General features: G+C 39.6%; 2 protein-coding genes across 7 annotated transcripts in view; both read right to left on the reverse strand.

Annotated features, from left to right (window-relative positions):
• The window catches only part of LPAR1 (lysophosphatidic acid receptor 1), a 159,911-nt gene that overhangs the window by 69,713 nt on the left and 63,494 nt on the right, over positions 1-26,704 (reverse strand). For all 6 annotated transcript variants that reach the window (XM_060102030.1, XM_060102029.1, XM_060102026.1 and 3 more), the window contains exon 2: positions 16,268-16,427. Coding sequence is in view for 5 of the 6 variants with exons in the window: in XM_060102029.1 (XP_059958012.1) it covers positions 16,268-16,312 (45 nt within the window). In the remaining variant the exon portion in view is untranslated. The remainder of the gene's footprint in view (positions 1-16,267; positions 16,428-26,704) is intronic.
• LOC132492435 (ADP-ribosylation factor-like protein 2-binding protein) lies at positions 6,769-7,307 on the reverse strand. Its single transcript, XM_060101954.1, has 2 exons — positions 7,210-7,307; positions 6,769-7,003 (listed from the first exon to the last, which is right to left on the reverse strand). The coding sequence occupies exons 1-2, from the start codon at positions 7,305-7,307 to the stop codon at positions 6,769-6,771; spliced, it is 333 nt and encodes a 110-aa protein (XP_059957937.1).

Here is a 26,704-nt window from a genome sequence, read left to right on the forward strand (position 1 = left end):
CTAAGACATGCTGGAGAAAAATATAGTGTTTTAGATACACTGCTGAGCTAAAAGGGAACAGCAAACTGAGGAGATAGGCTGCCCTGGCAGCACACTGTCAAGATCATGGAGACAGGGCATTAAATATTACTGGGAAAAAGAAAATGAGCCCTTGGCCTTGACTGAGGAAGTGACTTAGAACTGAGACACAATAGTTAAGCTAGGAGTCTTGAAGATCTCCCTATCAGTAAAAGAGTGGAACAGAAAAAATAATCTACCCAGGTGCACTGGGGAAAACAAGGAAGTTTGTCTTAGCTTAGGCTCCAGGTTGGGAAATAAATAAATTAAAAGACTCACTTCAGAAATCAAAACCCCTCCCTTCCCAATCAAGATGGGATTTGAAGTTAGACCTTCTGCCAAGTCTGAGAATGAAGTTAGACTTTTGCCAAATCTGAGAACCCACAGGAGGAGAAATTAACACAAACCACAGTCCTTAGCCTGTGATATCTCCGCCCCCCTCCCATCCACATGCTGGTACTAGCAAGCATCAAACCTCTCCAGAGGGCCAGACCTCAATACAGCCACACAGGATTCTCTCGAATCAGCCCCACTGATGATGAATTCATCATCCCAAAGACTAAAAACACACAGGAAGGATACCATGTATGAAAATCAGCAGAACAGTACACAGTAGGATAGGACCCAAGAATATCAGACTAAAGAGAAGACTGAACTGATTGAGGTTTTGCATTCTCCCTTCTCCACTTCAACTGGTTCCAGTTACATTTCCATTTCTACTCTTTAATGCTTATTTTTAATATTTTAACATGCATACTTGACTTGAAGTCTAAAGGTAATCCTCTTCCCTTGATGAGTTTTCACTCCAACACCTCTGGCTCCCATGTTACTGTGGTTCAGCATTTTACTTCCATTTGTTTTGAAACCTACCTAAAATTACCTCATATTACTGTTTTGATTTTCCATTCTCAGTTTATTTGGTTATATTTGTATGAAGCCAGCACACCCATGGTACAAGAACAAAAAGGAGATTAAGAGTGAAATAAATTACTGGCCAGTATTATTTAAGAACATAAATGAAGAGTTCCTAAATAAAATATAGTTTCTATATCTGTTTATCTAGATCTAGATCTATATAGGGAAAGAGAGAGAGGTGTGACTAAATAGAGTTTATTCCAGAATGCGAAGATGATTTAACATTTATAAATCTGGTAATAGGATTCATCACATGAACAAATTCAAGGAAAGAAGAAAGGCCAATGATCATCTCACTAGAAATGGAAATACGTGTTTGGTAAATTTAAATATCCTTTCATGATAATTTGGCAATCTAGGGTTAGAAGGAAACTTCCTTAACTTGCTAAAAGGTTTATGTATGGCAACTGTCATATTTGATGGAAATATTCCCTTTTAAGGCAGAAACAAAACAAAGGTGATTCAATCACCAGTTGCTTTTAGCATGTATTGGTGATTATAGCCAAAACAATAACGGAAAAAAAAAAAAGGAAAGAATTGGAAAAGAAAAACTTACTCTTTTTCACAAATGATTAATCAGTTACATATAAAATGCAAGATAATATATAAACAAACTGTACTAACAGAGTTTAGTAAATTTGCTGGATTAACTATCAAGCCACATGAATCAACTGTGTTCCTACAGAAACACCAGAAAAAAAATTTTAAATTATTATTTCAAGGACAACCCATTTACAATAACAAAAGGTCTAATGTATCTAGGAATAAGTCTAAATATTCAAAAGCTTACAGCAAAACCTAAATAATTGAAGAGATAATATTTCATGGGCAGAAAAAGGTGTTGTCAATTTTCCCAAAATTAATATATAAATTCAATGCAATAAAATGAAAATCCCAAAAGCGTTTTTCACGAAGCTTGACAGGCGCCCTAAACACTGTTACAGAAGTACAGAAGAACCAGAGTATCCAAGATAACTTGGAAAACAAAGAACTAGATGCCCTATGGAAAAGCATGTTATTTTAAAGTGATAAAATAAGACATGATATTGGCACAGAAAAACATGAACAGCCAATGGAATAGAATAAAGAACCAGAAACACACATTTCCATGGTTACTCGATATAAGAGACATGGCTTTACCCACCAATGGGGAAAACAGTGTAACTGTTCATCTATATGAAAAAATAAAAATAAAACAAATTGACTGTCTATGTCATATCATACCCAGAAATCAATTTCAGGTGATATAAAGACATATGTAAAAAGCAAATAAAGAATATATTTATAATTTGTGAATAGGGGGATTTTTCTAAATAAGACCAAAACATTGACAAAATTCAAAATTCAAGACTTCTGTGCAGCAAACTTCCTAATCAGTGAAAAGAAAAGCTGAAGAATAGTAAAAAGTTTGGCAATGCACATAAAAAAGGCTTAGTTTACAAATCAAAATAGAAAAGCCAAACAATCCAACAGCAAAATAGGCAAATATGGGGACAGGCAATTCATAGAAGAGGAAAACTAAATGGCCAGTCGTCACATGAAAAGATAATTACCCTTCCGGGGAATCAGAGAAAGTTAAATACAAGCTGCCGTCAGACCCAATTAATCGTTCCATCAGGTGGGCAGAATTTAACAGGTCTGAAAATATCAAGAGTTGGCGAAGACTGTCATACAGTTACGGGGGGAATAAAATTTCAGTACAACTGCTTTGCAAAACAGTTTGGCAAAAACCACTTAAATTGGACATGTTCATAACACATGATTGAGAGATTCTAACCCCAGAAAAACTCACACATGTGCATAAGGAGACATACAAGACTTTTCATTGCCACTCTTTTATGATATCAAAATATTAGAAGCAACGTAAATATCTGTCAACTGGAGAATGGATAAACTGCAAAATAACCAGAAGGGTATGCTATAAAGCAGTCAAAATGAACAAAGTTGAGCTTTACGTATGCTAATGACTAAAGCAATTTGCAAAGTATACATGCAGTGCACCATTCTTAGAAACGTAAAAAACTTACATAAATACACTATATATTGTTTAAACATTTTCTTCACATATGTATATATCCACAAACACATGTGGGGAGATGATAAATAACAATATTTATGGTCTGAGTCAAGACGGAGGTTAATAGAATTGGGAAGGAGTACAAGGCGCTCAACTTTATAATGGTTCTTTGTTTTATTTATTAAAGCCTAAGATATTTTCTTATTAAGGTATAATTGACATATAGCACTAGTTTCAGGTGTACAACATAATGATTCGATATTTGTATATATTGTGAGATGATCACCATAATAAGCCTCGTTAACAAGCATCACCATACATGGTTACAAAATTTTTCTCGTGATAAGAACTTTTAAGATCTACTCTCAGCAACTTACAATAATGCCATATAAGTATTATTAACTATAGTCACCATGCTGTACATTCCATCCCCAGGACTTTTTTTTTTTTTTGCGGTACGCGGGCCTCTCACTGTTGTGGCGTCTCCCATTGCGGAGCACAGGCTCCGGACGCGCAGGCTCAGCTGCCATGGCTCACGGGCCCAGCCGCTCGGCGGCATGTGGGATCTTCCCGGACCGGGGCACGAACCCGTGTTCCCTGAGCCCAGCCGCTCGGCGGCATGTGGGATCTTCCCGGACCGGGGCACGAACCCGTGTTCCCTGCATCGGCAGGCGGACTCTCAACCACTGCGCCACCCGGGAAGCCACCCCAGGACTTTTTTATTTTACAACTAGAGGTCTGTACCTTTTGACCATCTTCATCCAAAAGATTTTGAAGCAATTACATCAAAATGTTAACATTTTAAAAGCTGGGTAATAGACATCCTATTGTATTATAACACTCTCTACACTTTTCTCTATGCTTGACATATTTTCTTTTTTAACATCTTTATTGGAGTATAATTGCTTTACAGTGGTGTGTTAGTTTCTGCTGCATAACAAAGTGAATCAGCTATATAACAAACAAACACCTTATTCAGTTGGAGTCAAAGCAAATGGGTTCTGTTGTCAATAAAGCAGGGAGGAGAAGGAAGGAGAGGGGAAGGAAAGTAGTGAGCAGTATTGCTAGGCTCCATCAGGCCCAAAGAATGATTCAGGGATAAAAACTGAAATACATGATCATGCTTCACTTAACATTCCTATTTCCTGGGAGACAGCAAAGGGTCTGGGAGATAACATTACAGATTTATAGTAGCTTAGAGCTTAGACCCCAGAATTGGTGAGATCTGGGTTCAAATTCCGGTTGTTTTGTTTACTAATATGACTTCAATAAATTATTTAACACTCTCCTCTTAGAAGTTAGTTTCCTCATCTGTAAAATAGAGAGAAAAACACCACGTTTTAAGGACTGAGTTATTATTCAGTTTCTGTAACATCCATTTCTCCTGAAACTTTTAAATCAAGTAACCCAGAGGGTTTAAACCTTCATAAACCAAACACCACCTCTAAAATGCAGCCTTCTTGAACTCACAGATCAAAACAAGATAATTAAATAATTCATCCGATGAAGAAAATTATTTTCTCGTGGCCCTTTTTATTTCCATAGGCTAAGAACAGAATAACTTTCCTTTTTTTTTTTTTTGTGGTACGCAGGCCTCTCACTGTCGTGGCCTCTCCCATTGCGGAGCACAGGCTCCGGACACGCAGGCCCAGCGGCCATGGCTCACAGGCCAAGCTGCTCCGCGGCACATGGGATCCTCCCGGACCGGGGCACGAACCCGTGTCCCCTGCATCAGCAGGCAGACTCCCAACCACTGCGCCACCAGGGAAGACCCTTTCTTTATTATCTTGTTTCAAATCCATTTTTTTTTTACAATAATACGTGTGGATTGGTGTCTAGGCTCTATATCTTCCAATGGTTTATCTATCCCTATACAAATGCCAAACTGACTTATTTATTACAATGTTATAATAAATTCTGATATCTGGAAGATCACTTTTTCCCACCTCGGTCATCTTCTTCAAGATGATATTGGCTAGTTTTGACCTTTTGTATTTTGATATGAATGTTAGAATCAGCTCGTGAGGTTTCAAGACAATTTTTTGGAATTTTCACTGTGACTGCATTCGATCTCCAGACGCATTTAAAGAGAACTGACATGAAATCAATGAATCTTACAATCCATTGACATAGTATCTCTCTGTTTAAGTTTTCTTTAATGTCTATTAATAAGGTTTTATAAATAATCTCAGAGTTCTTATACCAAATTTATTATTAGAGTTATTCTTAAATACTTGATACTTTTAAGGCATTTGTACACAGGATTTTTGGGTAGTTTTCTCATTTAACAGTTTTTTAAATTGAGATATAACTGACATAGATCATTGTATTAGTTTTAGGTGTTCAATTTTTTATTATTTATTTTATTTTTACTCATGGTAAAAAGTATTTAATAAGTGCCACATCGGTACAGAAAAACACACAGCCTATATAGCTCATCCTTTAAAACCAGAACAGCCAAGTGAAAAGTCAGCAGAGATTCTTATTTTTACTTAAAAAATAAAAATAAAAACAAACAAAATAACAACTAAGGTACACATTGGGAATTGAACTACTACAGTTTTTGTTTCTAGAGATGTGACATCCATGTTTTCTTGTCGGTAATGTTCTATCAAACATTGTACTAAACCAGTGTACTAAATCCAAGCAGACAGATGACCAGTAAAGCCGTTTGCTACCTCCTACTGAGCTAGACCAGTGGAACACTATCTTGGTAGGATTATTTTGACAGTAAGAAGTAAGTGCAGAGCCCCTACCCCAACAGAAAGCCTAAGGAGCTGTTTTACACAGAAAGGGTTTTAAGCAAACCTGCACGAACACTAACATGCTCCTAAGAAAGGAAACCTTTCAGACTACTTCCAGCATACATTCATTGGTGCCCAGTAAAATAGGAACACCAATGTAGCAAGCATGTTTGCTTTCATAGCACTAACAGCTAAATAGCACACAGCATATAATATTTTGATCTTGAAGTGGGTCATCATGGAAGTTCCAAGATTATATCCACTAGGTTAGCGTGAGTATTCATCTATAAAAATATTTTTTAAAAACATGTAAACGAGAGTTATAGAAACAATGGGACTACATCAGGACCAGCAGAAGACAGTGATACAAGGACTGTACATGTAAGACTAGGAATTGATTTTCACATGTACCTTTTAGGTAAAGGAAATCTAAGTTGATTCCTACAGCCAAGACTAGCTGTGACAGGATTTTCAGAAATCTTGAGATGGGCAGCTAGCTTGAGTTAACCCCTGGATAAATACTCCCAGTCAAAAACCCCACTGAGGCTGCAGAACTGAAACTCTGACCCATATAAAAAGCTGTGAGTGCACAAATAGCCTGGTGGGACATGCAAGGCCTGCTGGGCCAAGAGAGTTGGTGATAGGGTTCTTCCAACATGGGCACACCATCATGTATGCTGGGGAAGTGCCCCCCGGGTGGAATGCTGGTCTTGGGCTTGATGCAGGAGCCAGACTCAGAAGCTCCTGCGAGAGGTGTCTACTCAGGGAGGAGTACTAGGGTTACCGAAGACAAGAACGTGTCCAGGAAGTCAGGTAATTTTCTTCTGACCCATCAATACTTAACATTAGTGAAGAGGTGCAGAACAGAGTCAGTCTTTCCAAGACATATTCTTCTGACATCATTAGCCAAAGCCTCTCCCAGTCTATTGGCCTGGTGATGTCTAGAAAGATCCCATTACCTGCAGGTGGGACCTAGCGCCGCAGACTGCTCTGGGAAGTTGGCATAGAAGATGATTTGCACAATGAAATCACCACTCAACCGCTGCTTAAGTCCAGTCCCCAGCCTTCTCTTTCTGCTCGGTAGTCCAGAAACCTTTCTTTAAAAGCTAGAAAATCGGTAAACGTGAGAAGCACGTCGAAAATGTCACCGGCCACTTCATCTTTACGGTGCTGTAAAGTCGTAGTGAAAGCCCCCATGTTAAATCCAGGAATCCGCTCCAACATCTGTTCTTCTATATAATTTTCTACCAAAGAAATACATTCGTTAAAAGTAGGTGTGGGGCTTCCCTGGTGGCGCAGTGGTTGAGGGTCCGCCTGCCGATGCAGGGGACACAGGTTCGTGCCCCGGTCCAGGAGGATCCCACATGCCGTGGAGCAGCTGGGCCCGTGAGCCATGGCTGCTGGGCCTGCGCTCTGCAATGGGAGAGGCCACAGCAGTGAGAGGCCCGCGTACTGCAAAAAAAAAAAAAAAAAAAAAAAGGTGTGTAGGTGAGCTTACTCTCTTCTGCGTCTTCAAACTCCTGGTAGTACTTGGCCAGGCAATTCCTCTGTAATAGCTGGAACTCACCATCCATGATAATGTCCTCTTAATATCCAACCACAGCATCAAGTTCTGCATCAGAGGCGAAGAGACGGGCAGCGGGAAGCTCTCTTCCTCTAGGGCGTCCATTGCCGCCGCATCCACCGCGCGCGGGGGAGCGGGCTGCCGGCCTTCTACCCGGCCCGCGGCCCGTGCGCATCCTCCGCTCTGCTCCGCAGAGCCCCAACCGGCATCGGGAAGGCCTCGCCGCCGAGGCGGCTCTCGGCCCAGCCGGGTAGCGCCTGCGCACGACGCCCCGGCCTCAGGCTCCGCGGCTGCGGCCACGCGCCGGCCGGGCCTCTAAGCCCTGCCAGGCCTCACTAAACTCGCCGCTGCCGCCGCGGGGTCCAGGAGTCCGTTACCGTGCCCTGCCTCTAAATTTTTAGAAAATAGGGTTGTATACCTATTCTTTAAGTTCTTCTTGTATTCTACTACCCATACTTACTGTATTCTCTTATTCTTACAAACAGCTTCTCGATGCTTTTTCTGTGACTAGCTTAGAGGAAAGCAATAAGATGTGCAACTGAAAAGAGGCAGTTTTTAATATTTTAAATACTTAATGCAATTTTTAATATGTTTGAGAAAAAAATCATGCAGAAAAGTTCTCATAAGAATAAATGTATATTCCGGATACATCATTTGAGTTAAACATCTTGGCACAACAGGACTACAATCTCGCAGATTCCCTGTTATTTGCCACCTTGTTCTTTCTACCTTTTCTTTCTCCGCTGATATAGAGTTGAATTCCCAGCTGCAGGCTGTGTTGCTCTGCTTTTCCAAGCTGGTCTTGAATGAGACAGTGAGCTGACCAGCAGCTGAGTGTCTCCATCTGACTTGTCACATCTATGCCTGACCATAATCTCTGAGTCCTGAGTTCCCACTGTGCATCCGTATACAAATCAGCATGTCAGAGGTAAGCCCAGAGCACAGGCCATAGGGCTGGGCTTCTTCCTGGGCCCTTTGTTTTTGCCAGGTTTTTGCCAGGTGACTTCAGTAACTTGATCAACCACAGTTAAGGTAATGCTAAACAGTTCTAGAATATGCAAAGCCCTTGGAGTTGGGGCCCAGACCTGAATCCAAATGAATGACTTTTTCTCCCAGGCTTGAACTAAGGCTTCAAACCTCCCTATGCTGGCTGGTGGAAGTTCATCTCAGTGCAAATACTTTTAAATGGGGCAGCTATCTTGTTCACCAACAACCATACCCTATCCCTCTTCCTACAGGACAGGTGCTCTTGCTACCAAAGGTGGTCTGAATCTTTGAAAGTTGCTTAATACCTAACCTTGCCTTTCAGGAATTCATCCCTTTCACGGCCCTTTCAGAAACATTTTATCTGATGCTAAGGAGCAGATAACAACCCACTATCACTTCTCTCCCAGCCTGAGCCTGCCCAGGATAATCATTTACGAAATGGAATAAGTCTAACTTATAGGCAGTTCTTTAAGGGATGCTATGTGATTACCAAATGGTAGTATCATCACGCAGTATCATCACTTGGTAGTATCATCCAAGGTGGAATTTTTAAATGACAGTCTTATTACAGCAAGGTACAGTTCTCAAAAGACAAAACTCCCCTGTACCCTCTGATTACCATCTCCTCAGCTGGTAAAAACAGCAGGGCATTTTCCCACCTTAGCATTTATTCATGGAATAGCTGCAACTAAAGTTCAAAGAAAAATAACTGGAGAAGCTAGGACTGTAAAAAGGAAAATAGGCCAAGAGCACCATCATGGGCAGTAAGAGGGAGGAAGCCACATCACTTTGAAGGATAAAGAATTGGCTCCATTAATCATTAAAGACTAAACCAATTAGAAAGAAAAAGAAACAAACATTAAAGGTCTCATTTGTGGTTTACCCTAGGTATCCCAGCAAAATTTTGTCTTATGAATAGAAAACTCCAAATGTGCCCTTGGATTCTGAAATAAGATATCATCTCAAACTTTATCTGTGTTTATAAACACAAAAGGGGGCAGAGATGGATTCAAACTGCAATATGAGAACAAATTTAACTTCTAATAGAAACATGGTTCAAGGTGGAGTAAGTCAGAAATCTCAGTGTTTATCTCCACACGCATTTATTCCTGGCAATACACTGGAGTTTTCCTTAGAGTGTTTATCCAACTTGGCTTTCCTCTGATGGATCTTCTGGCATACTACACATAAGCGTGTCATACACACAGACCATATGTAGAGGTAACCACTCACTCCCTGCAAAAAACTATGGGGAATAATTATGGGGAAAAAGGAAGGAACTAACATATGTCAGGGATCTATTAAGAGGCTGATACTGTACAAAGCACCTAGCAGATATTTTGTCATTTAAATCTGTGAGCACAGTGTATATTATTTGAATTCTAGAGATTAAAAAAAAATTAGCTGAAGAGAGATCTATATTGAAAGGGATTTAAACCTATATTTGAACCAAAATTCACCTGGATCTAAGCCCACGCATTCTCTTTTCTCTGGTTAGGTGAAGCCAGACCACACTATGTCTTCATTATGCGGCACTGGAAACATATGTCATACTACAAGTAATTGCTCACACTTTAGTCCAAAAGAAAGTTACTACCAAGATAGCCATGATCCCTTATTTTAGGGACTGATAACTTAACAATTGCAACAATTCCATTTTTAAACCTTAAAAAGTCATTGAATAGTTTCAGGCAGAAGAGTAAACTGATCTAATCAGTGTTTTTAAAAGATAACATTTTATATACCAACTGCAAAAACACTTGAGAAAAGCAATTGGGAAATTCTGAATATGGACGAGTAGAAAATGATATTAAAATGTTGTTTTAAATTTTGCTATGTGTAAGAATGGGACTGTGGTTATATAAGTGAATTATTTCTTAGAGATGCATATTGATGTATGAGGACTGAGATAAAATAACAGGATGCCAAGGATTTGCTTTAAAATATTTCATCCCCCCAAAATGGGAGAAGGTGAAGCAAGTTTGGCCAAATGTTAATAACTGTTGAATCTCAGTGATGGCTATATTGGGATTCATTATATTATTCTTTTGATTTCTGTAAATGTTTGAAAACTGCATAATACAAAGTTCAAAAAAAAAAAAAGAAAAAGTCTTTCAATCTCAAAAAACACAACCCACTGAACAAGGAATTCAACTGCTTTAATCCAAATGTATCCATTCTCTAATATCAGAAATAAAACCTCTAAAAACCTATTAGTAATGATGTTCAAAAACACCTGTCTTCCAGCAGACACCAAGTAGAGACCTACTTGTTAGTTATATCAGAGAACTGGGTAAGAACTAGGGGAACAAATCTGTTGATGAAGATGAAGACATTGAGCATCTACCCAAATTCACATCTTTAATGAAAGCTACGGGACATCACTTGAAGGGATCAAAATATCTTCGTTTCCTTGGCTTGAAACCAAGACAGCCACTTAGCAAATGAGACAGAATGAAATACCTTGTAAAATACTGATGGCAAAGATTCCTTCCTTACTGGAATCACAGGTGTGAGATCCGAACGCCTTTGAAGTTCTTAAACACCTCTTCTGATCTCTAATACCGGTCGGTTTGAGAGACCCCAAACCACCCATTCATGGATTGAACTATTGACCCCTCCATTCAAAAAGAAAATAAAACTTTTAATCCATACTCCACCCACAGTAACTGGATGAACCAAGGTTAAAGTCCTGCTAAACAGCGTTCTAGAAACAGAAAATGGCCATTGGTTACCTATTCTACCTCCATCCCCTACATTCTCCCATCCCCGCAGGGTAAGAGCGCATTAGTTTAACCAAAGGATGCACATGTTCCTGTCTGCAAACATCTCCAGAGCTTCCTTTGGGTGCTCTTTTATCTGGACTAGCAGAACAATAAAGCAGCTACAAACACAGCCTTCCTGCTGCTGCTAGCCCAGTTTCGCCTCAGGATTCATCTAGCTTCAGAACAAGGTGCTGTCTCTCTCAGCATGAGCAAACAAAAATCCATCTTCCAGTCTAGGCAGGAGTCAAGCAGGGAATACAAATTTGTCCCACTTCAAAGCACCAGGCGTATCTTTCACTGACTAAACAGCAATTCCAGCAAGAGTGACAATGAACCTTTCTTCCCTATTATTGTTGGAAACAATCACCAGCTATTTTGTTCATATTAATTAGTTTATATCTAGTAATAGGCAGCCTTGATTAGAAAAATGCTCTTTGTTACCAAATGAATAGAGTACCAAACAAAACCAAAAGCTTTTTTTTTTTAAATTGTTGTTTTTGTCTTAGGAAAGGATTGTCAGACCTTTCACACTTGAATGTGGGTTTATCTTTGCACAGGTCCCTGAATTCACTCTAAAAGAATGCAAGTTGATGTGCCAGACAATACTGGGAGAAGCTGATTGAGTGAAAAGCTTATTACGCCTTGCCTAAGGAGATGCTGTATTTAAATTACTTTTACCTTCTCTGAACCTGGGGAAAACTTGATAATAGGAGAGACTACAATGAATACAGGCTTGGGGGCAAGGGCAAATCAGCCTCGGATTAAAATCTGACTGCACAAATTACATGTGAAGAGTTGACATATAATCAAGATGCTCATCATGGGCGAGAGGATCCTGGGAACCAAGTGACCCAATGAGCTGCATCTCTCCGGAAGGGTAAGCTGCCTCTCTCTGTGACCTAACGCCCCAGCTTACAGCCGACTCCTTCCAAGAGGGCTTGAGTTCCCCCAGCTATCAGAAGCTACTACTGCTCCCAAGACATGGTGAGAATCATGGGACTCACTTCCCTGGTTGAGATTCATTAATTAATTGCTTCAACACAGTTGTTAATAGTCAAGGTTTGAACCCAGCTCTAAGACACACGAGCTACACAGGCTTGTTTGAGGTTAATGTTAAATCCCTTCATTTGGCTTCCGAGACCCTGAAAAACCTTCTCCAACTTTGTAACCTAACACATCTACCTTTTCTACAACCTTAACTTTGCCGATAAGTATTTAACAATGGGTGCTCAGGAATGAGGGCCTGTGTTTGCCAATTTCTGTGGTGTAAATACTCCACCCTGGATGATTTCAGGCTACAAGCATGAAGTCAACTGGATCACGAAATTCCTTTGAAAGTTGAACAATCAGATCTTGTAAGCGGGCAGAGCTGGCTCTAGACATCACTGCTCACAACCTCATACCCCAGTCTATGGCAACCACCCCTGAACTCACATGCAAATGCTGTGAGCTCTCACCTTGGGACACCTGACATTCACATGGGCTGTCTCCTCTCCCTTACCAGAATAACTCATCCTCATTCGCAAGCTCCCAGCCTGGCAGTCTTCCTTCGAGAAGCCTTCCCTGATTCTACACGTCTTTTCTGGTGTTCCACTTTACCTGCAGAGCACCCATACTTCCTGTATCATAGCATTTGTGACACAGCATTCTAATTTTTTGCTTCCTTATCTGTGTATTTCCCACTACATTTATAAACTCTGACAGGGCGAAAGCCTTCTTTATCTTATTTATTCTTGCATTCCCAGGCCTGCCACAGTGCTTGCTGAATACTGAGATGTATTGAGCAATATGTCAGATACTGTTCTAAGTTCTACACACATGATCTCATTTCAACCCTAAAACCACCCTATGAAGTTGGCTTTTTCATGATGATGCTCATTTTGCAGATGAGGAAACCAAGGCACTGAGAGAGTGAATACCTTTTCTCCTCTCACCCAACAGGCTCAGTTACGAAATACTGGAGCCAGGATTTGAACCTAGGCAATGTGACTGAAGAGCCTTGTGTATCCTTCTAGACCAGTGTTTCTTAACTTTTTTTTTTTTTTCCTATTGGTGACGCTCAAGGAAGAAACTTTAATTAAATTCAAATTCTCCCTAAAGAGAAATTAAGTAATAAGGAATAGGATTTCATCAGGCAAGTTTAAGCTCTGGAGGGATTTTTTTATCTCCCAAGATCCAATTTTTGCCCTCTTGGGGACAATCTCTTTCCCATTGACAATGTGTGTTACAGACTTTTCACTATACGCATTTACATTAATGTACCATATGTTTATCCCTAAAAACATATGGTCTTGTTTCACAGTTTTAATGATATCTTCCTGTAAGTATCATTCTGCATCTTGCTTTCTTTTCCCTCCACCAGATATCTTGAGGAGACAGAGCTGTGCTGAGATAGACAGATATCCATCATTTAACTGCAGTATTAAAATTGTATCAACATGACCGACTTGATTAAGTCCTTCTACTACTGAATATTAGAAAGTTTTGTACTTCTTGGCCTTCAATAAATGCGTCAATGAATATCTTCCTGCACATCTCCTTGGACTCACATGTTTCTAACATAGGTACCAAGATGGGAACAGGGCATGTGCAAAAGTCTATAATTTTAACAGATACTGTCAAATTACTTTCCAGAGTGACTGGACCAATTTACTTTCCCACAGAGACTTTACAAGAGTATATATTTCCCCAAGTGTTTATACTAAATATGACCTCTTTCTACCTAGGGCGGTGCTAAACATTTTCATTAAATGAGTCATTTAAAAATATTTATATTACTCACCGGCTGATAGTAGCTTGTGTAAGAGGGAAGATGTGTAGATAAGATGATGCTGTTGGAAATGCTGACAAAAGAGAGTAGTGAGACTGGGATGCTGAAATACCCTGTCCAGAAAACCTGTACTAGGATCTAACTCACTCCACAAAAGGCTAAGAATAGTCATTGCAAGGGAACAGCTGCAGTGGACTTTGAAATGGTGACCTCAGGTAACAGGCAGTAAATCTTTTCACCCATTTACCATGTCTCTCTCGGGCACCAAGAACACTACTGAGGGGAATAGAAACCAAACACCCAAAGTAAATGAGGTGTTGAAAAGGCAATGATCCGTTTACCAGAAAACAGAAATACACATGATGGTGATAACACTAAACATCCTGGAAAATGATACTACAAACTTTATAATGTTAAGGAACAGCAACAACTATCCATATGATAAAATTCCAAGGTCTTTCAGAGAAGAAGAAAAGCATTTATAGTAAATAAAGTGGAAATGCCCCTTTCTCCTTTCTCCCTCTCCTTCCTTTCCCTCCGTCCCCTTCTTTACACACACATACAGACACACAGACACACACGCCTACCTGAAATATATACAACAAGGGCCTATTGTGTAGCACAGGGAACTCTACTCAATATTTTGTAATAACCTATAAGGGAAAAGAATCTGAAAATATATATACACACACACACACACACACACGCGCTCTCTCTCTATATATATGTATAACTGAATCACTTTGTTGTACACCTGAAGCTAACATAACACTGTAAATCAACTGTACTTCAAAAAATAAAATAAAATAAAACCCCACCCAGCATAAAAATACATAGGTCTGTTTCTTCAGATCTTCATTTCCTTATGAAGGCTCCCATATTATATAAAACTTGTATTCAATTTAAAAAAAGAAATATATACAAAATTTAGTAGCCTGCAAAATGATACAAAGAAAAAAAAGTACGGAACAATATTTTGTATCATAATGATTCAAATTTCAATCAATATGGCTTTTTCTCAAAGGTGCACTTTTTTCTTCAACCTTGACCTAAAAGTGATTCTCATGAATGCGATCAGAGGTCACAGCCCAGAAGGAAGAGACAAAGATAAAGGAAGAGCAAGTGGGAAACCACACTTGTTGAGTACTACATGCTTTGCATAGCTTCTCTCCTTTAATCCCCATAACCATGCTGTGAAAGATGATTACATGAAAAGAAATGGAAGCTGTGGGAGGTTAGCATGACTAAGGCACCTTATCCAGCAATTGAGATGTGAGCACAGGCCTAATGACTCCAAAGTCTGTTTCCCCACTATACCATGCTGCCTGCTGAAACTGAAAGAGTCCGGTTAATATTTGAATAGATCAGATTGTAAAACAGTTAAGAACAATGCTCTTGCCATGTGACTGTTCTTCACTGGACAGAAAAAGTAACTCATATTACTGTGGTTCAGAAGTTTCTGGAATTGCATTTTCTTCTCAAAGTTACTAGAACAGGTCAAGACAAAATAATCATCATTATAGGAGGAGGACATCAAGACAACATTCAGAAAACTTGTTGTAAGATTAGATCTGTTCTGGACTTTCCTGGTGGCGCAGTGGTTAAGAATCTGCCTGCTTGGGCCTCCCTGGTGGCGCAAGTGGTTGAGAGTCTGCCTGCCGATGCAGGGGATACAGGTTCGTGCCCCGGTCTGGGAGGATCCCATATGCCGCGGAGCGGCTGGGCCCGTGAGCCATGGCCGCTGAGCCTGCGCGTCCGGAGCCTGCGCGTCCGGAGCCTGTGCTCCGCAACGGGGGAGGCCACAACAGTGAGAGGCCCGCATACCGCAAAAAAAAAAAAAAAAAAAAAGAATCTGCCTGCCAATGCAGGGGACGTGGGTTCCATCCCTGGTCTGGGAAGATCCCACATGCTGTGTAGCAACTAAGCCCTGTGCACCACAACTCTAGAGCCCATGAGCCACAACTACTGAGCCCACGTGCTGCAACTACCGAGCCCACGTGCTGCAACTACTGAAGCCCACACGTCTAGAGCACATGCTCCGCAACAAGAGAAGCCACCGCAATGAGAAGCCCGTGCACTGCAAGGAAGACTAGTCCCCACTCGCCGCAACTAGAGAACGCCTGCGCACAGCAATGAAGACCCAATGCAGCCAAAAAAGAAAAAAAAAGATTAGATCTGTTCCGAAATAAACCCTAAAAAAGCCAACAGCAGGATTTACTACTGACTGTCTTGATTAGGAGTTTGATGCCTACGGTAACGGCCAGACACCCTAGGCACTGAAAACCATAAGGACCTCCCTCACAAAAATACTCTTCAAAAAAATCCCCACCAAATGATACTTCAAAGGAGACACATGATCTCCAAAGTCAAACACACTTTCTGAAATTCAATTGAAATACTCAACAAAACTATGATTAGCCCAAACCTATGCAGGTTTGAGTCACATACCTGGGGCTGTGAAATGACAGGGGTGGACGTAGAGGCAGCAGCCATGGCAGCTCTGGAGTTGTGGGCGGTGACCAGGCCCCAGCACTAAGGCACCCCACACGGGAGTCAGATTCTCGTGGTTGCTGATCAGATCACGGTCATGCTAGGAGCAACTGTGTACCTGGAAAAGGACAGGAAAACCCACCGTCAGCCTCAGAGGACTAGCATATGCAAGTGAAGTACCTTTGGCCACGGGAAGTGAAAAATCCCCTATACCAAATGCCAACTACCAGCTTAATGAAAAGAGGAACCCGGGAGGGAGCATCTAACATCTCACGGGAGGACTTCTGTGCCATTCATCCAAATCAGTTGATGTATTTTCATAAGTCTGCATCCAACTTGGTATGATAGCTAGATGTTTTGGGCAGGTGATTTCAAGTTGTGAAGACAGGGAGAGTGGGCAGAGGGAAGAGCCATCCTGTCATTAAATAACAAAGGAATTGAGTGACTCACAATTAAGAGCTGACAGTTTATAGACAAAGGGCAAAAAGAATAATAGTATCGAGTGTCTTAGAGACACCCAGTTCAACCCTGCCCATTAGCAGATGAAAAACCCTGCGGGTTGGAGAAGAGAGATGACTGGAACCTTACTCTTCATTAATGGCAGAACCAGCCCTAGAGCAGCAAGCAAGTCCCAGTCCCAGATGAGACATAAGTGAATGTGTCCCATGTTTACATTTCTTTAGGGAACTTGTTACCACTTTCAGGATTAAAGAAAGGCAAGATGCCCCAAAGTTATAGACATGAGTCGGTCACAAGAAAAAGTAAAGTACTTGGGTTGGGGGAGGGGGGAGCTTTGTAAATCAGACTTCCACATGTATGAGGAAGAGTACATTTCTCAATTCCTCTCGATATCCTTAGAGAGAGGATGCTAGACCTATGTGATAATTTCCACATTGCAATTTAGTCCAGAAGGGGACATTTTTCCAGTTTAAGAATTTAAAGAAATACATTCATTTTAAGAAAAGTTTTCATTTTTAGGTTGTTTTCATACCATCTTACAATATTCTTTCTTTTATTCAAAAGATATTTATGAAGCATCTACAGTGAACTAAGGGCATAATGAATAAAATTGAGCCTGCCCCTGCCTGCAGGGAGCTTTTGTCTGTAAATATACTTTCTGGTTTCAGCAGCATGCAAGATAACACTGGAACACTTTCAAACTATTGGCAAATAATACTTTTCATAATAGTAAAAGTTATGAACCAGGATCACAAGATCCAAGTCTTGAGCAGTTAAGTAATGGCAGAGTTGGATATTTAACCCAAGTCTTTGCCAAATCCTCTGGCACTATTTTCTATTAGCTGGATTATGCTGAGCAAGTCACATAACCTCAGAAGAACTGTTTCCTAAGAAACAATCAAGGTTTGGCAGCAACTTACATTCTGATTTTTGAACCTTACATTCTGATTTTTATCCTGTCTCTGTGTATTATCCTTCACACTGTAGGTTTTTTTTTTTTAAGGAATTCTGCCTTTTTTATTTTTAAAAATTATTTATTTATTTATTTATTTATTTATTTTTGGCTGTGTTGGCTCTTCGTTTCTGTGCGAGGGCTTTCTCTAGTTGCGGCAAGTGGGGGCCACTCCTCATCGAGGTGCGTGGGCCTCTCACTATTGTAGCCTCTCTTGTTGCAGAGCACAGGCTCCAGACGCACAGGCTCAGTAATTGTGGCTCACGGGGCTAGTTGCTCCACGGCATGTGGGATCTTCCCAGACCAGGGCTCGAACCCATGTCCCCTGCATTGGCAGGCAGATTCTCAACCACTGCGCCACCAGGGAAGCCCCATACTGTAGTTTTAATCACTTTAGGTTTTAGTTGTTTAGAACTGTGGCACCTTCCTATTTTCTTCCTCTACCTTTTTGTTAGAGTGACTATTTTTATTAATAGATAAGAAGTAAAGCTGTCAAGCCACATTTTGGTCTAACATTCAATACAAAATTCCATAGCTGCCCTAAGACAACAGTGATGTTCTCCTCAGTCCCAGTTTTAGAGGGAAAAATACCTGCTGTTTATCACACTGTGATTTTAAGTAACAGCCCAGGAGAAAGGCACACATCCACAGAGTGTATTTCCTCTTTCATGAGGAGTGCCAGAGACCCAAGCCTACCCTGGGAAAATGACAGGGCCCTATGGTGCACTCTTTTGTACTGAACTTATTTCTGGCACCATTTTGTGCCACCCCTACTTTTATATTTTTCCTTTTTCCTTCTCACATATTGACAATTCACATCTTCTTGTTCTATTATATGTGGAGTGGACAGATGAATATATAAAAATATTATATAATATATAAATATATAAACAATGATAACCAAAAAGCAAAACAAGCAGGCAAGCGAGATTCTATTTTAAAAGACTCACGCTCTGTGTCCTGGCCCAGTATCACTTCTGCTGAGCTAAATCATTAAGCGATAAAACCATAAAATATTTTCAATAATCAGAGTACACAGAGTTGCCCAAAAGGTGAATGCTGGGCACCCAACCTGCAGTTGGGAAAGGGATATCGAAATGGATGTGACAAATATGCCATATGGCATCACTGCTGACAGCAAAAGGGGGAGGGGCAGGAGACTGGGATTTAATGAACACCTACTAGATGCTGAGCACTGGCACAACCGTTTCACATACAGTTTAAGGCAGATATTGTTAACTCTTTTCATAGATGAGAAACCCAATGCATTGTTCCCAGTCATGTGGTCAGGAAATGATGGAGCAGAGACCTGAACCAGGACCCACCCCAGGGCCTTTCCATAGATGAACCCTCCAAGCGTACAAATATTAACAGTGAGAAAGTGCTTGGAGTTTTTTAAAGCAAAAATTTCATAAAGTCCTTCAGGAAGCAGGATGCAAGTCAGACATTCTGCAGAGTAACTATTTCCCCAAGCCCTGAAACAGGGTACCCTGGGCTGCTCTCATCCATATAAAACTTTCATGATGTGCCCTAGTTTTGATTTATGTGACACATGCCTGAGCTACATAGTAGATAGTACAGATTGTTAGTTTCATATTTTGAAGACGAACATCAAGACAGAACATTAACTGTCTTCCCCTAAAGCATCTAAGACATATCGAGTTTTGATGCTTTTGTTAAACCTTTTTTTTTTCAGACGAAGAGATCTTTATTTCTGAGATAATAGTGTATAACACTAGAAGATTCATAAAAGTGGATGTTGAACATATTCTTACATTATAAGAGCCTTTTGTAAGATGGGATGTGGTTACTTAACTCTTAAAATATAAGAGCTAAGCAATACTACCTCAAAGGGTATAAGATAGCTCTCTTGGGGAGCAATGTCTTAAAATTACATTTATGAAACCTATTTACTTCCCAGCCTATTTACAAAACTGTACGAATCATGGGGGAAGAGATGTGATGACAAAAAAGACAATACCCTAAATAATGATGTCATTCAGTCTCTGGCCAAGTAAGCTGGATTACTTTGACATCTTGTGTCCTGCTTTCCCAGAGCCCCAGACTGCTAACTACAGAGTTGCACGGAATTTTTAAAGAAATTCATCCCTCTTTGAACTCTTCCAAGTATTCAGATACCTGCCCTGCAATTCTTATAGCCTGCCCTCACCATAACTCTCTACTTCCTTTGCTTGAGCTCCAGGTACAGGAAACCACAAAGCAGTGTGAGTCAGCTCCATTAATCGCAGGTGCCCTTGGCCGTCACTATTGCCCATTCTCTTCTTCCCTAGTTGTCCCCATTTTCCATTCTAGGAATGGCTTCTAATCTATATCATCCTTCTCAAAACCGCAAAACTACATCTAATGCCACTCACTTGCAGAATATGAGCTTTGTCACCTGTTGACTTGCCCATTCATCCATTTTACAGTCTTTGGGTATGAATTACCTCAAAATCCCTCCCTATAGTTTGAATTGTATATATATATATATATATATATATATATATATATATATATATATATATATATATATATATATATATATATATATGTATATGTATATGTATATACACACACACATAAAATAGGTAACCAACAAGGGCCTACTGTACAGCGCAGGGAACTCTACTCAATATTTTGTAATAACCCATAAGGGAAAAGAATCTGAAAGAAATAGATATGCATGTATATATAATTGAATCACTTTGTTGTACACCTGAAACTAACAAAACATTGTAAATCAACTATACTTCAATTTAAAAAGATAACTTTTTAAAAAATGGATAGATAAAATACCATTTACAAGTAAGAAAGCTACATAGGCTCATGGTTCTGTGCTAGATTAATGGAAAATAACCAACTGAATATAAGAAAAGGAAATATCCTGAATCAATCTTAGAAGCCACAGATGGATCCCAGCTATTGCTTAAACTTCCAGAAATATACTGGAAAGAATCAATATGGAAGGTTGGAGAACATTTAAGGCTCAACATTCCCTTCATGTGAAACTGTAATTAGGTGGACAGAAAATAAGTAAATGAGACCCCAATAGACTCACAATGATGCTCCCTGTTCAGAGGGATGACGGCTGGAGTGAACTAAGCCAGGGAGCGTTGGAGTACATTTAAAATACACTCAGCTCCTTAAAAGGGGTTCATGGCTCCAACTGAGCAAGTAATCTCTGGCTGTATTTACTTCTAATTTACATGTGGCCATAATGACTGGCCCAGAAAATATGTGGGAAAGAAGCACTACCAGCTGGCTTCTGATATGGGCAGCCATGCCAAGTAACAATGATCTTGCTAATTACTGAGTGCCACACCAAATACCTTAAAAAAAAGTCTCTGGTTCTGAGGCAAATGTTCCCTTTGATTACTTCTGGAGCTGACGCTGGCTCTTTTCCTATGTCTCATAGGAAGATGAATTTCCAACCTGCAAAAATTTATCTACTATAAAGCTAACCTTTTTCCTTCATCTGGACTTGAATCAAACAGTGACTCATTTCAGTCTCTAGAAAGAATGCAGGGCAATACCTGATACTGAATATGCATAGACTTCATTCTCTAAGGATAAGAGACAGAAAAATCCAAATCCACCAGGCAAATGAAAAATATTATGGGGCTCAAGAGAAGGAAGACTATAGAATCAGAGCAAATATTTACTTAAGAAATAGGTATACTACATAAAAGAGAACTTTAGAAAAACATGAGATCAGAAATGAGTCGGCATTAACAAAAAAATTATGAATTATGAACTTGAATGAAGGCAGTCGATCAAGTAGAAAACAAATAAAAAAGCAGAAAATGGTATTACTGAAGCAGAGCTTTGGGTGGGGCCTACATGACTAAAGATTTCAAAGCTTCCATTCCCAAAATAGAACAGATGAACACAAAGTACTAAAGGAGGAAAGAAGTCATCAATGCTGAAACCAGGAATGGATACATTTATCCTCAAAATTTTAGAAAAGTGTTACACATAAATAGAGCCATTTAGATCAGGTAGGAAAAAATTTCAGACTTGAAATGTGTGTATCCTTCTTCAGAGAGCTCTATACTCTATAGAGTCCAGCAGAAACCAAAAAGAAGAAACTCTCAACCTCAAGCCTGGACGGACAAGATGACGTGATAGAGGAAGGTCAGAGCTATAGCTTGTCTTTCTCAGTATTTATCTATTTCTATTTATCTATTTATTTATCTTAAGCATCTGAAGCCAGCCTTATATCTAAAGCCTGAGACTGAAAGATTCTTCTCTTGAATCTGAGTAGATGAAAAGACCTTAACAACAGTAACATCAGGAAGAAGATATTGCACCCATTCAAACAACAACAGGAGACTTAAAAACCAATCACTGGGGGCTTCCCTGGTGGTGCAGTGGTTGAGAGTCCGCCTGCCGATGCGGGGGACACGGGTTCGTGCCTTGGTCCGGGAGGATCCCGCATGCTGCGGAGCGGCTGGGCCCATGAGCCATGGCCGCTAGGCCTGCGCGTCCGGAGCCTGTACTCTGCAGCGGGAGAGGCCACAGCAGTGAGAGGCCCGTGTACCGCCAAAAAAAAAACAATCATTGGAAATGCAGGAGAAGGGTTGGAATATAAAGTTAAGAAACTTGCCCAAAATGTACAGCCAAAAAACAAAGTGAAGGAAAATAGAACAGTAAGAATGAGAAAGCTAGAGGACTAATCCAGGAGATCTAATAGCCAAATAAAAGCAATTCCAGAATAAAAAAAAAAAATAAAGGAAATGGAATGGGGGTGGGGGGAGGATCAAACAACAAACTCAAAACATTTCTTAAAGTGATAAGTCCTAAGTTTGTTGACTGTAATGGTCCACTGATGCATACCTGCCCACCTGCATTGATTTTAATATGCCCACGTTAAGCACATCATCATGATTTTTTTAAACACAAGATTTAAAAAAAAATTCCTGTAACTGATCAGAAAGTGATGGGGGGTGGCTCATAAACAAAGGATTAGGCACCAGAAAGTCCTTGCACTTCTCAACAGCAATCTAGAAGCTAGAAGACAATGGACAATGAAGAAAGTGATTTACAGTCTATAGTCTTATTGCAGGATGTCTTTTGCAAAACAGGGAGGAAACTAATCAAAATGAAGGCATGAGATACAGGAACAGGAGTTGGATTCAGGAGAAAAATAAAGGGAATACCTGGCCTACTTGTGAAAGGACATCACTGGATGACAGGTAAGTGGATTCACAAAGTAGGTTTGCAGAATAACCATCTGTCTGGGTATGTTGAGATATTTCTAGAACTGACAGAGTTTGTGACTGAATGAGCACGTAGAATCCTAAGCACATAGAATAGAATAATAAGCACACAGAAAAATAATAAGCAAATATAAGAAGAATAATAAGAAAACATAAGAAGAATAACTAAAATTTAAAGGAGAAGAATTTACAGAAGAGGAAAAGGATCCATAGAATTCTAAATGAATTCTAAATGGCTCCACTGTGAATGACATTAACAAGGTCATAATAACATTAGCACTGAATCTGGTCTGATCAAAATCACAACCTAACTATATCAGGATGAAGAGGTACAGGAGGGGAGTATGCAAGCAGCACATCTTCCACGAAGGATGTCTATCAATACTTGAAACTGATGTATCAGAAAGTACAAGTCTTAGTGATGCAATGCAAATACCCAATGAAGCAGCTAAACCAACTGAAAATGGTAGCTATGGGGAAGGTAAATGGCAGGGAGAGAGAAAAGAATTCCTTTTCCTTAGAAAGCCTCATATAGCTATTTGACACTTTAAATTTCAAACATTTGAACATTTAAATCATTTTAACATTGATTAAAAAATAAAGCAAAAAAAGGAAAAAATATCACTGCTGAAACTAAAAATGTATTTAAAACTACACCAGGCAGAAGTGTCACTACAGAAAACCAAGTTGATGCCATGGAAGACAAGCTTAAGAAATGTCACACGTGCTTATACTAAAAATAGTTACTAGACTGATTAGAAATTATGGGTGTGGAGCACAGAAAATAGAGATTCAATATAAGAATAATTGGTACCCCTGGAAGAACAAATGGAACAGAAGTTATTTAACAATAAAAGTAAACTTTTCTTAAAAGATTAGAAGTCCTTAGGCTTAAAGAACACAATCAAAGAAAAAATAGATAAAATGCACTAAATCAAAATTTAAAACTTCTGTGCACAAAAACACAATCAAGAGTGAAAAGGGGCTTCCCTGGTGGCACAGTGGTTGAGAGTCTACCTGCCGATGCAGGGGACATGGGTTCATGCTCCGGTCTGGGAAGATCCCACATGCCGTGGAGCGGCTGGGCCCGTGAGCCATGGCCGCTGAGCCTGCGCGTCCGGAGCCTGTGCTCCACAACGGGAGAGGCCACAACAGTGAGAGGCCCGCGTACCACAAAAAAATAAACATAAAAAAAAGAGTGAAAAGATAATCCATGGAATGGGAGAAAATATTTGCAAGTTATATATCTAAAAAGGAATTGATATCCAGAACATATAAAGAAAACTCAACAACAACAAAATCAAACAACCAAACTAAAAATTAAAAGACTTGAATAAATATTTCTCCAAAGATATTCAAATGGCCAAAAAGCACCTGACAAGATAGTCCACATCACTAATAGTTAGGGAAATACATATCAAAACCACAATGAGATAACACCTCACATCCATTAGAATGGTTGCTAACAAAATAAACAAGGATGTGGAAAAACTGGAATCTCTATGTACTGCCAGTGGGAATGTAAAATGGTTCAGCTCCTACACAAATCAGAATGGCAGTTCCTCAAAAAATTAAAAATAGAATTATCCAGAATGGCCATCATCAAAAAATCTACAAACAATAAATGCTGGAGAGGGTGTGGAGAAAAGGGAACCCTCTTGCACTGTTGGTGGGAATGTAAATTGATACAGCCACTATGGAGAACAGTATGGAGTTTCCTTAAAAAACTAAAAATAGAACTACCATATGACCCAGCAATCCCACTACTGGGCATATACCCTGAGAAAACCATAATTCAAAAAGTCATGTACCAAAATGTTCATTGCAGCTCTTTTTACAATAGCCAGGACATGGAAGCAACCGAAGTGTCCATCAACAGATTAATGGATAAAGAAGATGTGGCACATATATACAATAGAATATTACTCAGCCATAAAAGGGAACGAAACTGAGTTATGTGTAGTGAGGTGGATGGACCTAGAGACAGTCATACAGAGTGAAGTAAGTCAGAAAGAGAAAAACAAATACCGTATGCTAACACATATATATGGAATCTAAAAAAAAAAAAAAAAAAAAGAAAAAAGAAAAAAAATGATCAGAAGAACCTAGGGGCAAGACAGGAATAAAGACGCAGACCTACTAGAGAATGGACTTGAGGATATAGGGAGGGGGAAGGGGAAGCTGGGATGAAGTGAGAGAGTGGCATGGACATATATACACTACCAAACGTAAAACAGATAGCTAGTGGGAAGCAGCCACATAGCACAGGGAGATCAGCTTGGTGCTTTGTGACCACCTAGAGGGGTGGGATAGGGAGGGTGGGAGGGAGGGAGATGCAAGAGGGAAGAGATATGGGGACATATGTATATGTATAACTGATTCACTTTGTTATAAAACAGAAACTAACACCCTTGTAAAGCAATTATACTCCAATAAAGATGTTAAAAAAAATAAAATTAAATTGAAAAAATAAATAAGTAAAATAAAAATAGAATTATCATATTATCCAGCAATTCCACTGCTGGGTATATATACCCAGAAGAATTGAAAGCAAGGTCTCAAAGAGAGATTTGTACACCCATGTTCGTAGCAGCATTATTCATGATAGACAAAAAGGTGGAAGCGACCCATGGACAGATGGAATGGATAAACAAAATGTAGTATATTCATACAATTGAATGTTATTCAGTCTTAAAGAAGAAGGAAATTCTGGCACATACTACAACATGGGTGAACCATGAGGACACTATGCTAAGTGAAATAAGCCAGTAACAAAAAGACAAATACTTTGTGATTCCACTTATATGAAGTACCTATCGCAATCAAATTCATAGAAGACAATATGTAGAGTGGTAGTTGCCAGGGGCTGGGGGAGGAGGGAACAGGGAATTGTTTAATAGGTAGAGAGATTCCGTTTTGCAAGATGAAGAGAATTCTGAAGATCTGTTTCACAGCAATGTAAATATACTTAGCACTACTGAACTTGAAAATGGTTAAGATGGTAAATTACATGTCATTTATATGTTACCACAGTTAAAATGCAGGTTTGTTAAATAACTAAACTTCAAGAGTTAAAAGAATTCCCATTAAAAAACAAAGTGGGGAAAAATCATATCACGAAGGGAAAAACTTAGTCTGGGCACAGTCATCAGCTTGGCCACAACAGATGACGAGACACAGAAGCAATTTTCATTATTTTGTCAGAAATATAGAATGACTCAAAAAGTATACATTCAGCCAAGGTGTCATTTACCTACAATAGCAACAACAGGCACGTGTATTAAATATAATCAGGATTTATTTCACCCTGAAATCTCCACTTGATGACATAATGCAGGTAATCATGTGTCAAATCAAATTAATGTGCTCAGGAGAGCCTCGGCATGAGCTTCTTATCAATCCATGTAAACAAAGAATATCTGTGATAATAACGGTGACCAAAAAATGCAGCTATTATAACTACTAAAAGAAAAGCTATATGACTGAAACGCATGTAACTGTAATGAACAAAGATAAAAACTCCAGGAAATCGCAAGAAAAAAGAAAACATTCTTCACCTTTTGAGAGTCAATCAATACTTTTTATTTCTAAAGGTGCTAAAACAGGAATTTCAGGCCAAATTTAAAGAGCCAAAAGAGAAAAGGGGAAATGGGTGACAAAGGGATGGCAGTGCTACACTTTTTTATCTGAGTTTCCTATCCTTACCACTGCTTCCCATAAAACCAGGGAGGCAAATGGTCCAGCTGGGATAAAGAAAGCTGTGAT

Source organism: Mesoplodon densirostris, chromosome 6 (genome assembly GCF_025265405.1).
Source record: "Mesoplodon densirostris isolate mMesDen1 chromosome 6, mMesDen1 primary haplotype, whole genome shotgun sequence".
In the NCBI taxonomy this organism is placed as follows: domain Eukaryota; kingdom Metazoa; phylum Chordata; class Mammalia; order Artiodactyla; family Ziphiidae; genus Mesoplodon; species Mesoplodon densirostris.

What these genes read in the sequence shown, in the direction of transcription:
- LOC132492435 (XM_060101954.1), bottom strand. Translation starts at nt 7,307, where the DNA reads ATGGATGGTGAGTTCCAGCTATTACAGAGGAATTGCCTGGCCAAGTAC. An exon ending in AAGCTCACCTACACACCTTT is followed by an intron (nt 7,004 to 7,209) that starts TTTTTTTTTTTT and finishes CCCCACACCTAC; the next exon opens with TTTTAACGAATGTATTTCTT.